Below are 12,877 nucleotides of genomic sequence, written 5' to 3'. Positions count from 1 at the left end.
AGAGATCTAATGTACAGCATGGTGACTATAGTTAATAACACTATTCTGCAGGCTGGACCGGTGGCATAGTGGTTAGGTTTGTGCAACCCACTTCGGCAGCCTGGGGTTTACAGCTCTGCATCCCAGGCATGGACCTACACACCCCTCACCAAGCCATGCTATGGTGGCCTCCCACATACAAAATAGAGGACGACTGGCACAGATGTTAGCTCAGGGCCAATCTTCCCCACCAAAATAAAATAAAAAATAATACTGCATTGTATACTTGAAAGTTGCTAAGAGAGTAGACCTTAAATGTTCTCGCCAAAAAAAATCTCCAAAAAACTGTGTGAGGTGATAGGAGTGTTAACTAACCTTATTATGGTAATCATTTTATGATATATACATGTAATAAATCATCCCACTGTACACCTTAAATTTAGACAATGTTATATGTCAATTATACCTTGATATAACTGGAAAAGAGGGGGCCAGCCTATGGCCAAGTGGTTCAGTTTGTGCACTCCACTTCGGCGGCCCAGGGTTTCGCTGGTTTGGATCCTGGGCACGGACAAGGCACCGCTTGTCAGGCCACATTGAGGCGGCATCCCACATGCCACAACTAGAAGGACTCACAACTAAAATATACAACTATGCACTGGGGGGATTTGGGGAGAAAATGCAGAAAGAAAAAAAAGAAGATTGGGAACAATTAGCTCAGGTGCCAATCTTTAAAACAAAAAAAGACCGGAAAAGGAAATTTTATAATACCTACCCATGAAACAGTAATTTATTACAAAGGGGAGAATGGTAAATTTAAGATAGAGAACCTTGGCAGACACTATCCCAACAAGGTCAAGGTTAAGGCACCAGTGCGGGAAGAGACTGAACAACACATGCCAATTGAAGCTGATGCCCTGAGAAGAGCACAGCTTCATTTCTGCAGCATTCCTGCCAGGAACGCATGACATGAATCTCATGATGAGGAAACATCAGATGGACCTGGGTAGGGCTGGTCATCCTGCAGAATGCAAAGTCTGCTTTTTAAAAGTGTCAAGGACATAAATACCAGGGAAAGGCTGAGGAAATCTCCAGATTGAATGAAGGGAAATGATGGCTAAAGACCACAAATAGTCTTAGATAGGATCCTGGACCAGAAAGGAAAACAAGAGTCATTGTTGGTACAGGTGCCACAACTTGAATGGGGCCTGTGGTAGTGTTGTGCAATGTTGATTTCCTGATTTGGAGAGGTGTGTACTGGTTCTGGAGGAGAGTATCCATTTTTGGAAAAACACACTGGAATGCTTAGGAATGATGGGCACATGTCTATATGTTCCCAAAAGGTTCTAAAAAGACTACTAATAATAAGAATATGAGTGTTTGTGTGTGTGAGTGTGTATAGCAGAGGGGGGGAGGAGGAGGAGGAAAGAAGAGAGGAAAAAACCCCAAATATGATAAAATGTTAAAAATGGAAGAATCTAGGTGAAGGGGCTATGTGACTTCTTAGTTCTATTCTGGCAACTTTTCTCTACATTTGAAATTATTTCAAAATAAATTATTTTTTAAAAGTCATATGCATTCTTCAAGCACGATCAAATTTCACCAGTTTCACCCAGTCAGAATTGCCAGTATTTAAGGCCTTAATGAACAATAAAATGAGAATTGGGGAGCAACGTATACATTTGTATGTGCTACTTCAACTTATTTTCCAAGTCATAGGCAAGACCGTCAGTTTTTATTGGAGCCCAGAGGAAGAGAAGTCTAGACTGTAGTGCAAGCTGCTCTCCCGCTTAGAGTTATGATCCAGCACAGGTGATGGCACTGAAAAGGGCCTGTGGCAAATAGGGGTGACCTGTGGATCCTTTGGCAAGCACCAACACGAAAATTACAGCAGACACCTCTAGGATTTTGAAGCAGATCTTAGGCCCTCTTGTACAGATGACTATTATCCTTTGGAGAAATAGCTTCTGGTTTGCTACCGAGCCTTGGGAGAGACAGAACGCCTAATCGTGAGTCATCAGGTGACCATCTGGCCTGAGTTTCCCATGACAAACTGGGTTTCATCTGACCCAGCAAACCATAAAGTTGGACATGAGCAGCGTCAATCTCTCATCAGGTGGAAGGGGTATATAGAAGACCCGGCTCAAGCAGCAGGAAAGTCATTTACAGGAGCACGTAGCTCCCGCTGCTTTGCCTCTTTCCCCTCAGTCCACAGCCACGACTTCATGGGAAGTTCTGCATGACCAGTTGACCGAGGAAGAAAAAAACTCAAGCCTGGATAACAGATGGGGCTGCCGCCAGAAGAGGGGTACCTGCAGTCTCACAGCCCCACTCAGATGTGACCCTGCAGGAAGCCATGAAGGAAATCCTCTCACCAAATAGAATTTGAAGTAGTACATTTGGTTGTTTACTTTTCTGGATGAGAGATGGCCAGAATTATATATCTGTATTAATTTATGGGCTGTTGTGGAAGGTTTAACTAAATGGTCAGGAACTTGCAAGAAACAAGATTGAGAGACTGGTGAGAAGAAATTCTGGGGAAGAGTTCTGTGGATGACTTTTTAAGAATGGGCACAGGCTATAAAGATATCTGTGCCCTATATGAATGCTCATCAAAAGGCATCTACCACAGAGAAAGTGCTCAATAATCAAGCAGGCAAAACGACACTCTGTGGAAATCAGTCAATTAGTTTCTGTAGCCACGCCAGCGCTCACTCAATGGCCCTTGAACGTGGTAGCCATGGTGGCAAGGATGGAGTTCAACATCATGAACTTCCCCTTACTAAGGCTGGCCTGAACATGGCAGGTGCTGAGTCCCTAATTAGCCAACAGCAGAGATCAATACTGAACCCCTAATATGGCAGTATTAACAAGCAGGGATAACTAGCTACCGGGTGGCAGGTTGGTAACATTGAATCTCTTCCATCATCTTCACTGGAAAAGACATATATTCTGGACATGGATTTGCATTCCCTCACCATAATAACATGTCTGCCAGAACCACCATCCATGGATTTACAGAATGCCTCTCCACCATCATGACATTGTGCACAGTATCACTTCTGATCAAGGTACTCATTGCTTAGCAAAAGAAGTGCAGCAATGGGCTCATGCCCATCACCCAGTATCCCATCACCCAGGAGTGGCTGACCTAATGGAAAAGTATATCAGGGAGGAAGAAATTTCTCCTCTATGCTTTTCTAAGTTCTTCTGACTGGTCAAATAATTAAAATGGCATATGACAGATTAACAAGAGAAAATCAGATTTAATACATGCACACAGGGAATTCACATAAGCATGAAAAATTTCAAAAACAGTCAGGCAAAATGAGGTATATATGTCATTCTTTTTTTTTTTTTTTTTTTTGAGGAAGATGAGCCCTGAGCTAACACCTGCCACCAATCCTCCTCTTTTTGCTGAGGAAGACTGGCTCTGAGCTAACATCCTATGCCCATCTTCCTCTACTTCATATGTGGGATGCCTGCCACAGCATGGCTTCACAAGCCATGAGTAGATGCGCACCTGGGATCCAAACCTATCAACTCTGGGCCACCGAAGCAGAATTTGCGAACTTAACGGCTGCCTTACCAGGCTGGCTCCTATTTGTCATTCTTGACTAAGGAGAAGGAGGCAGAGGTCTGAAATTCGAAAGGAAAGGAAGGCAATTCACAGGAAGAAAGAAAAGAGTAAGCATTTGGTAAACAAATGTTTGTTGGGCCACCTAAAGACAAGGGGACACAGAGAGGACTTTGATCAAATGAGCCTTGCTGGGTTCCTCCTTGTCTACAACATGTATACTACAGTTGTCTTTAGTGATATGTCCTTCCTGGAACGGGTCCTCTATCTGCATTCTTTTTAGACAGTAGAGGGAGAAGGTCAAAGTTTCTTCCCACATCTTTTGTTTCTTAAAAATAATCAGCTTAAAATAATCCTCAAGCCAAAGAGCGACATTTGAGAGTGGCAAATTTAGCCCCCCTACAGGTGGAATAGCTTATTGAAGTTTCAGTTATGGCAGTTTAGGGACAAATCCATAAAAGGATGTGGTTCTGTCTTACAGGACGCAGTATATGCTTTGAATCAGTGTGTGATGCTTCTCTCACAGCCATTGGTCCAGGAATCAAGGCATGAGAGTGGAAGAGGCTCCTCTCACATTATACCTAATAACTTGCTCCTGAAATTATTGCTTCCTGTCCCAGCAACATTATAATCTGCTGGTTTGGGGGTCTTGGCTCCCAAGGAGAGGATGCTTCTGCCTGGAAATCCAAGAACAGTTCTGTTGAATTTGATGAGATTTAATTGAACTGATATCTGGCCACTTTGTGATCCTTACATCACTGAACCAAAGGCAGAGAAAGGGGTCACTCTACTGGCTGAAGTGATTGATTCTGATCACCAAGGGGCAAGTGGGCTGTTGGTATACAATAGAGTCATAAGAGACTATGTCTGGAACCCAGGGGTTTCTCTGGGGGTGCCTCTTAGCATTTCCATGCCCAATAGTAAAGATTAATGGGAAAACACAGCAACGAAGAAAAAAGGCAGGACTTTTGAGAACTCAGGACCTTCAGGAATGAAGTTTTGGTTCTCCCACTCGATAAAGAACCTTGGCCTGCCTACATCTTTCAGCATTTCTTGGCCACTCGACTAGCCATCCCTGTGGACCAGCTCTAGCCAGCAGCCTCTGGCAAGTTTCTCTGTGACCAGCCAAGTCCTCTCCCAAGAGGTCTTAATCTCAGCCTTTGGTGGGGATGAGGGTGTGAGTCTTCTAAGTTCTTAGTTCCTCCCTTGTTTACTCTTCCTCTGCCCTTGGGGGTCTCGGCTGCATTCTGCGTTCACTATCACAATACCGCTTAGAGTCTCATTACCACCTTTACTGACTTTTACCAGTTAAAAAATCCCTGTTAATATTTAATAAGGAACAGGAAATATTTATCCCCTGTTCAAATACTGGTGAGGTTTCAGCCTCCTGTCTGGACGCTGAGTGCCACATCACTGAAATGAACACAAATGGCCACAGAAACTTAACCTGTTTCTTTATATTCCACAACGCTGCATATTTGGCAGACCTCCGTGACTCATCCTTCCTTTAGAAACGCAATCCTTTACCTCCCCCATGTCAAGCAGCTCCTTTTTACTATTCAACTTCATTTTTCATTAAGCTTGAGCATGTATGTTCTTTCCTTCCCATTTTAAGAAACAGATCTATTGTGGGTGGTAGGTTTACGGAGCGTGGATAGTTTTTATTACAAATATATAATGTTATATTCAATTATATCTCAGTAAAGCTGGGACAAAAAAAGTACAAAAAACCCCCAAATACGTATATTCTTAGGATGTGATTTAGAATCTTGGATAATGATTTCATTATTTGTTCTGGTGCCATAATATTATAATAATACAATATGACATTTTAAAGTCAAGTTCAATAACTTTATAGTCACGTCCTCCAGGGTGTCTAAAAAATAACATTAGTGCTTATTTATTGAGTGCTTAACTTGAAGCTGGGTACCTGTAGATATTCAATAAGCAATTTGCTGTTTTCCTGTTTAACTTGAGGGGTGACTCAGGGGTCTCCAGGATTTGTGAGCTTGTTTTGCAGAAAAAGAGAATGCCTTTGGGGAGGTTGCAATCACCAGATGGTCGGCCCCTAGCTGCCACTGACGCCTAGAAGTCAGATTGCCCAGGGGCTTATTGGGAATGACTCCTTTGTTTCTCTCAGGCTCCTCTGGCCAAACCCCTCAGCTCTATAATCCCACCCCCCTGCTTTCTGCTCTTGGGAAGGTGGATTTGAGCGGAACCCATGCTCTCACCTTCTCATCTGGACCAATTTAAGTAACTCTTTCTCCATCTCCAAGTGCCGATGTCTCAGTGTTTGGCTTACTGCGCATGGAGCACATGAACTTGAGATTAAGAAGTTTGGTATCAAATTTGTCCCATGGGCTCTGTTAAGATATATGCATGAACACACACATTGTCCCCACAGGTTATCCTCCCAATAATTTTATACAGAAATATTAACTTTTTTGTTTTAAAGATGTGGAAACTGAGGTTTAAAGAGAGTAAATAACTCATCTGAAACCATAAGCCTGAAGTGACACTCTTATTCTCCATCCCTAGTAAGGACAGGCCCACCAAAACAAGGTCCCCGAGTCCTACTTTTTGGATGACTGATTTAGAAGGATCTGGCTCATTCACAATCTAAGTGAAACACGAAGATTCATTCTTCAGTTTCCCATCAAATTCCAAATGTCTCTAATTTTAGATGACAACTCTGCTGCCTAGAACAGAAACCCACATCCCACGAAATTAGCTACAAGGTTCCTACATGGTCCTTATTTATAGTCTTAGCAATTCAATTTCTGAATAACAGCTGGGTTGTTATGCATAAAATACAGTCTTGGAAAGATAACAATCATGTTTTTTAATAAACTAGATACAAAATTAACATGCTAATTTATTATAGAAAACAGATCCATTAATATTTATTAACAGAATGCAATGACACTTCTCACTGAGTCCTAGAATAGCCTATCTAACAAATGCTCGTTAATGAATTAGTCAAAGAAAATGACAGTAGTGTATTAAACTTTCACTATGGTGTATTGCTCAATTTTAAATAAGGAAAACACTGCTTCCCTTTTTTCCTCCTCAAAGAACACACAACTTTAATGTGCCCCAAGGGTTCACAAACTTCTCTTTGTATGCTCACTGCCTAGGCGACCTCACTAAGTCTGCCAGCTCTAGCTACATCTTTGTGTCAATTACTCCAAAACTGAGATAGCCAACCTGGACCTCTCTTCTGACCTTCAGACTTGAAGAGTAGCAGAATATGGCATCCCAAAATATGCCTTTTTGGCATGAGGATTATTTTCAGAAATGGCAGACACAGGAGAAGCTCGGAAAACAGAGTAGAAATTACCCTTTGTAAGGGAAATTTACATATATAAAGGAAATCTCCATTTGCAAGTGTCTCCCTCTCTGTACCAGGATGATCATTCTAAATCAAAAGAGGATCTTATCAATGGAGAAGGCACCGATTCAAATATGTGTAACAGACCTTACCCTTGTTTACTGTGCTTTTCTTAGCAACCTCTCATAACTGGACCCCCTCTCCCTCATTTTTCTTTTGTCTTTAGCTGAAGATGGTATTTAAGGTGGTGACTTGGGCCATCTTGGAGTTTTTACCCATCTTTCTTGGGTATTTCCCATGAAATGAAGTATACATTTTAATAAACTTGTTTGTTTTTCTCTTGTTATTCTGTCTATTACTGGGGGTCTCAGCCAAGAACTCAGAAGGGCAGAGGGAAAATTATTTTTCCTCCCCTAAAGACTCATATAACTAACTACCAACTTAACAGCCTAGATGGATGTTTAATAGTCATTGCCAAGACAGGTCCAAAGGTAGGTTTATGATGTTCCCCCCAAAGCAGTTTCTCTCAGCCTTCTCCATCCCAATTAATGGCAACTCCATTCTTCTTGTTACTCAGCTCGAAAACCTTGAGTCTTTCCCACTCTGTGCCTATCAGCATTACGTCCAACACAGATCTGAAATCTGACTAGTCTCACCACCTCCAACCAGTGCTAGCACCACTCCCATCTTTCCTGAGGTGTATGTAATAGTCCCCTAACTGGTTTCTCTGTTTCTGCCCTTATCCTCCTAATAATCTATTATCAAAACAATGGCCAGAGTAATCCTGTTGGAAGATAAACAGATCATGTCATTCCTCTGCTCTAACCCCCTCCTGGCTTCCCATTTGTGATAGTGTGATTTATAGTAAGAAATATATGTTTTGGTCTTCACGGTTCCTGCCTCACAGCTCCCCAAACCCTTAGAATTTCCTAGATAAGAGCAATGAGAGCATATTTTGTTATAATATTTGGTCTTTTGTCCTCAGTTCCTGAAAGAGCTTCCGAGCAGAACAACGTGAACTGGGTGTCTTTTGTTATTTGTAACAAACTCCGCTCAAGCATACCCAAGTTTATGTTAATAAGGGACTTCTGGAAAGCCCCTAAGGATGGGCTGATGGCCAGGGGAACCGACCAGATTAGAGAGTTGGACCTTTCAGTTCCACTCCCCATTCCCACCTCTGGAAAGGGGTAGAGTTTGACTTAATTGCCTGAATTGAGTAATGTAATCAATCTTCCCTCTGTAATGAAGCCTCCATAAAAAATCCCTGAACTAAGGGATTCAGAGAGCTTCCAGGCTGATGAACAAGAACACATCCATTTGCCAGGAGGGTGGTGCCCCCAAAGCTCCCGTCCTCGAGACCCTTCAAACCTCACCCTGTGCGTCTCTTCATCGGCTGTTCATTTGAATCCTTTAACATCCTTTGTAATAAACTGGTAACCTCATAAGTAAACTGGTTTCCTGAGTTCTGTGAGCTGCTCTAGCAAATTAATTGAACCTGAGGAAGAGCTCACAGAACCTCCGACTTCCAGTCAGTTATCAGAAGCACAGATGACAACCCGGACTTACAATTGGCATCTGAAGGGAAAGAAGAGGGGGCAGTCTTGTGGAACCGAACCCTTAACCTGTGGGATCTGATGCTATCTCCAGGTAGATAGTGTCAGAATCGAGATGAGCTGTAAGACGGCCGGTCAGTGTCAGCTAGGAATCTGGAGAATTGCTTGGTGGTGTTGAAAACACATCAAATCATCTCACACAAAGTCAAAGCTAAAGTCCATACAGTGACCTGGGTCCCACGCTGTCTGGCAGCACCCCCTCACCTCTGACAACAGCTCTACTGCTCTCCCCTCTCTGCTCCAGCCACACCAGCCTCCTTGCTGGTCCTGGGATACCCAGGCCCACTCCTTTCTGCTTCCTGTTCTCTGCCTGGAACCCTCTGTCCCCTGATATGTCCCCCCTACAGCTCCCCCTCAAGCCGGCAGGTCTTCACTCTAATGCCGTCTTGGGGAAACCTTCCTATGCCACGGTATCTAAAATTACAACCCCCTCCCCACTCCACACAATTTCCTCTGCTCCCTCCCTGCTGTTTCTTCTTTAGCACTTACCACTACCTAACTGACTCATAATATACTTTACTTGTTCATCATTGGTTTCCTGGCTGGAACATCACCAAGGTCTGACTTTTGTCCACTTGTAGACTGCTGCCTCTCCTGTGCCGAACTCTGCCCTGCTCAAGCCTTAACTCCCAGGACCATGGTTGGTATTTGAATCTCTCCCTCTCATACCAGAGCACCAACACAATCCCTCTAGCACTGTGGGGGAAGAAAAATTAACATGGGCATCACTGGTTCCTTTGTTTAGGCAACGTGCATTAACTGAGCACCTGGCACTGTCAGTCCGTCCACTGAGCCGAGCCAGTGCGTTTCGTTGGAGAGTTACCCACCTTGGGATGCCAAGGAATCCAGGGCAGGAAGTCATCCTTATCAGTAAACAGCTAGAACAGGTCAGACACTGTGTGCTTACCAAGAGCCGTGGCCAACCTGTGCCCTTCACAACCACCAATAAACCAGGTCTTGTGTGCACTCTCATCCGTTTTGTTCTTTTAAAGATTGGCCCTGAGCTAACATCTGTTGCCAATCTTCCTCTTTTTTTTTTTGCCTTGTCCCCAAAGCCCCCACCCCTACCTCAGTGATGGTTGTACATTCTAGGTGTAGGTTCTTCTGGTTGTGCTATGTGGGTGCTGCCTCAGCATGGCTTGATGAGCGGTGCTAGGTCTGATCCGAACCAGAGAGACCCTGGGACGCCAGGTGGAACACACAAACTTAACCACCCTGCCACGCTGCCACCGGGCCAGTCTCAACCTGACGCATTTTAACAAATACTCCCACTTGAGCTGGGGAGGCTGAGCTGGGCAGCACAGCCTCACTGGGGCAGTCCCCAGTGCTGGGCTAGAGCAGCTGTGGTCCTTTCTTCTCACTTCCAGCTGCCCCGGTGCGCAGAGCTGGCCTGTAAGCCAGCCCATCTGGCCCCATGAGGCTCTTGGCTTAGGGGATTTTAAGTGCCTGCATCGCAGCTAACCTAATGCCAGCCACTTAGCGATTTTTTTTTTTTTTGAGGAAGATTAGCCCTGAGCTAACTGCTGCCAATCCACCTCTTTTTGCTGAGGAAGACTGGCCCTGAGCTAACATCCATGCCCATCTTCCTCTACTTTATACTGGGACGCCTACCACAGCAGGGTTTTTGCCAAGTGGGGCTATGTTCGCACCTGGGATCCAACTGGTGAACACCTGCCCTAGAAGCAGAACTGCGAACTTAACCGCTGTGCCACCGCGCCGGCCCCCACTTACCGGTTTTAAAAGGTTTTCAGAAAGAAAAATACATTTTTCCAGAAACGACAGCTCTACGATATTCAAACAAAAAAAAGCGGGGCAGAGGGAGCAAAGAAGGATTATGAAAGGGAGGAACTATAAAAAAAAAAAGAATAAATAATTATATTGGCAAACACGTTCCTATGTACTATGTATATAGGACGCTCTTCTAAACATGTTTCGGAGATTCACTCAGTTAACGTTCACTATGAACTACAAAGTAGGCATTCATCACCATCACCACCACGGCTGTTTTCCCGGTGAGTAACCAAGGCACAGAGAAGTTAAGTAACTTGCGGAAGTTATGGGCCTGTCAGGGTCGTCAGGCTTCGAACCCAGGCAGCCTAGCTGCGGCCTCCGTGCTCTTAGGACACAGTAACACATTTAAGAAACAGCACCGCAGCCCTGGGGCCTGGAGCGAGGCCGGGGGAGCCACGGAGCGCGGGCGGGAGGCGTGGGCGCAGCAGGCGGCGGGCTGGGCCGGGGAAGGGGAGGCGGCGACGGGCGGGGCGCTGCCCTGGCGCCAGTCACCTGGAATTGAACTGGAATTGTTGAATCGTGGACTCGAGGAGGTCGAAGATCTTTCGGCACTCTTCTGTCTCGGGCGAGTCGCCCCAGCTCTCCATCGGAGCCCCGGAGGTGGCCGTGCGCCTCCCGCGGAGCTGCGGGATCCGGGGAGTCGGAGTCCAGAACCCGGCGTCCGTTGCCATGGCGACTCCTAGGGAACGCGCGGGCGCGGGAATCCGTGGGCCCTCCTGCCCCTTCCACCGCCCCCTGACTCAGGGCTTCTCGACCAGGCGCACTCTTCCAGGCTGCAGCTGAAATGTCCCCAAGAAAGCTAGACCTTTGTAGATAACCCTGGGACATCCCACTGCCCTCCCAACTCTCCTGCGTTCCTCCAAGGCCCTGAACTCTGCCTTAGTCCCCAAGGGCGTGCACGGCGCATTTGGGAGGCGTGGACTCCTGAGCTACTCTCTTTCTATGTCAACACCCCTCCCCACGCGATGTTAGACCCCAAGCTGGGCCGCCCTCCCTTTGGTGGCCTCCTGCCCTGTGCTAAAGGTCACCCTCAGGGAGGATGAAAAACAGGGCATTCATCTAATAACGATGCTCATGAGATCATGAATGAGCTTTTGGCTCTCAGAGCAATGCCACAGTAAGAGGCAAGAGGGCGGGACGATGATTTGCTTACACCTGCCACTTAGCCACAAACGGAGGTGTTTGTGGACAAAAACTTCCTTTGCAGAGATTCCACAGGACTACATTCCTATTTAATATGAAGGTCAGAACTCAGGCGTTAGGTTTTAAGCTAACCGTGTAGTGTAAGATTCATTTTTTCTAAGTTTCTACAATAATAAGAGAAGTTTCTTAACAGTGACACTGTTGTCATCCTTTATTTTAAATTACGGATCACTCACTGACATTAGGAGACATCTGTTCTGATATCATCACTGTGTCATTGCCTGGTTTTAGAACTAAGCAAACTACATTTCCATTTCCATACATCGTCTACAGGAAACCAAAATATTTTCTTCTCTCACTTATGATAATTATGTGAAAAAGAAGTGAGTTTGGTATTGGAAGTTCAAAATACAAAGAGGAGATCACTGTAACATTATCCCTGCTCCTATATTTAACGAAAAGAATGAAACACCCCAAATGTGAAACAAGAAATCCTAATCAATGCCAAAATAATCTGTGAAGGTATGGTTTCCTTTGGGAAGGTGAAGAGAGGAGAAAAAGAGTTACTTTTGCTCCATGGTGGTTTTTATTTTCAAAATGTAACTTTTAAGTCAACTTAGGAAAATTTTATTGTATCATCAAAAAGTGTTTTAAAAGAAATGTATATAGCTATAATAAAGTGTCTTTTCTTAGGGGAGTTTTTATTTTTTTTACCACAGTACATATAAATTTTAAAAATAAAGACTAAATTTCCAAGTTAAGATAAAAAACCTGATCCATTTAGAAGCAGGCCAAAATAGTGAAAAGATGTGGCAAGCCGTTGGCTGTTTTGCTCACGCAATGCTAAATGAATATGTTGAAACTGAGGAGTGTGAGCTCAGAGTAGATTTCATGAGTCGTTGGTCAGCTCTGCGCACATTTGTTGACTGATATGGAGGGCATAGTTACACCATCCCACAAAAACGCATAGTGAACAAAACCTCTTTGTTTGAAACCTTGCCATGGCACATGAAGGAGTTCCAGATTTCAGCGTCTGGGAGGCCAAGTTATGAAGATGATTGTTTTCGAAACTATTAGCTACATAACACTCCTTTCCTTGTCAGTTACTGACAATCATCTCTCAGGTGTCCTGCCTTATAAATTGTTCATTTCAGATCCCCTTCTTGACTATAATAACTAGGGCTGGCACTGTCAAAGCATTCGTCAAGTGGCATCCAGGCCTCTTGTCTCACATGTTGAATTCATTGATGGTTTTTAGTGGAAAGCCCCTGAATGCTGGAGTAAACATTAAAAAAAAAAACCCACCACCTCTGAAACTTCCTTGCTTCAGTATTTTGGGGGAGTTATTTAACACCTCTGCGCCTCTCTTTTCTCACCAGTAAAATGTGGATAATGCACCCTTCTCAGGGTGTTTGGGAGTAATTCAGCGTGGTTGAGAGTAAC

General features: G+C 44.5%; 1 protein-coding gene across 3 annotated transcripts in view; it reads right to left on the bottom strand.

Moving 5' to 3' along the window:
• The window catches only part of C29H10orf67 (chromosome 29 C10orf67 homolog), a 145,845-nt gene extending 134,595 nt beyond the window's left edge, over nucleotides 1-11,250 (bottom strand). Inside the window, exon 1 of one of the 3 annotated variants that reach the window (XM_070500959.1) lies at nucleotides 10,784-11,250. In XM_070500959.1, coding sequence (XP_070357060.1) covers nucleotides 10,784-11,119 — 336 coding nt within the window. In that variant the 5' untranslated portion in view covers nucleotides 11,120-11,250. The remainder of the gene's footprint in view (nucleotides 1-10,783) is intronic. The other 2 variants (XM_070500960.1, XM_044762301.2) reach the window with 2 other exon arrangements.
• Nucleotides 11,251-12,877: the final 1,627 nt, after the last annotated feature.

This window comes from Equus asinus, chromosome 29 (assembly GCF_041296235.1).
Source record: "Equus asinus isolate D_3611 breed Donkey chromosome 29, EquAss-T2T_v2, whole genome shotgun sequence".
Lineage (NCBI taxonomy): Eukaryota > Metazoa > Chordata > Mammalia > Perissodactyla > Equidae > Equus > Equus asinus.
This window is presented reverse-complemented; position numbering and strand designations above follow the sequence as displayed.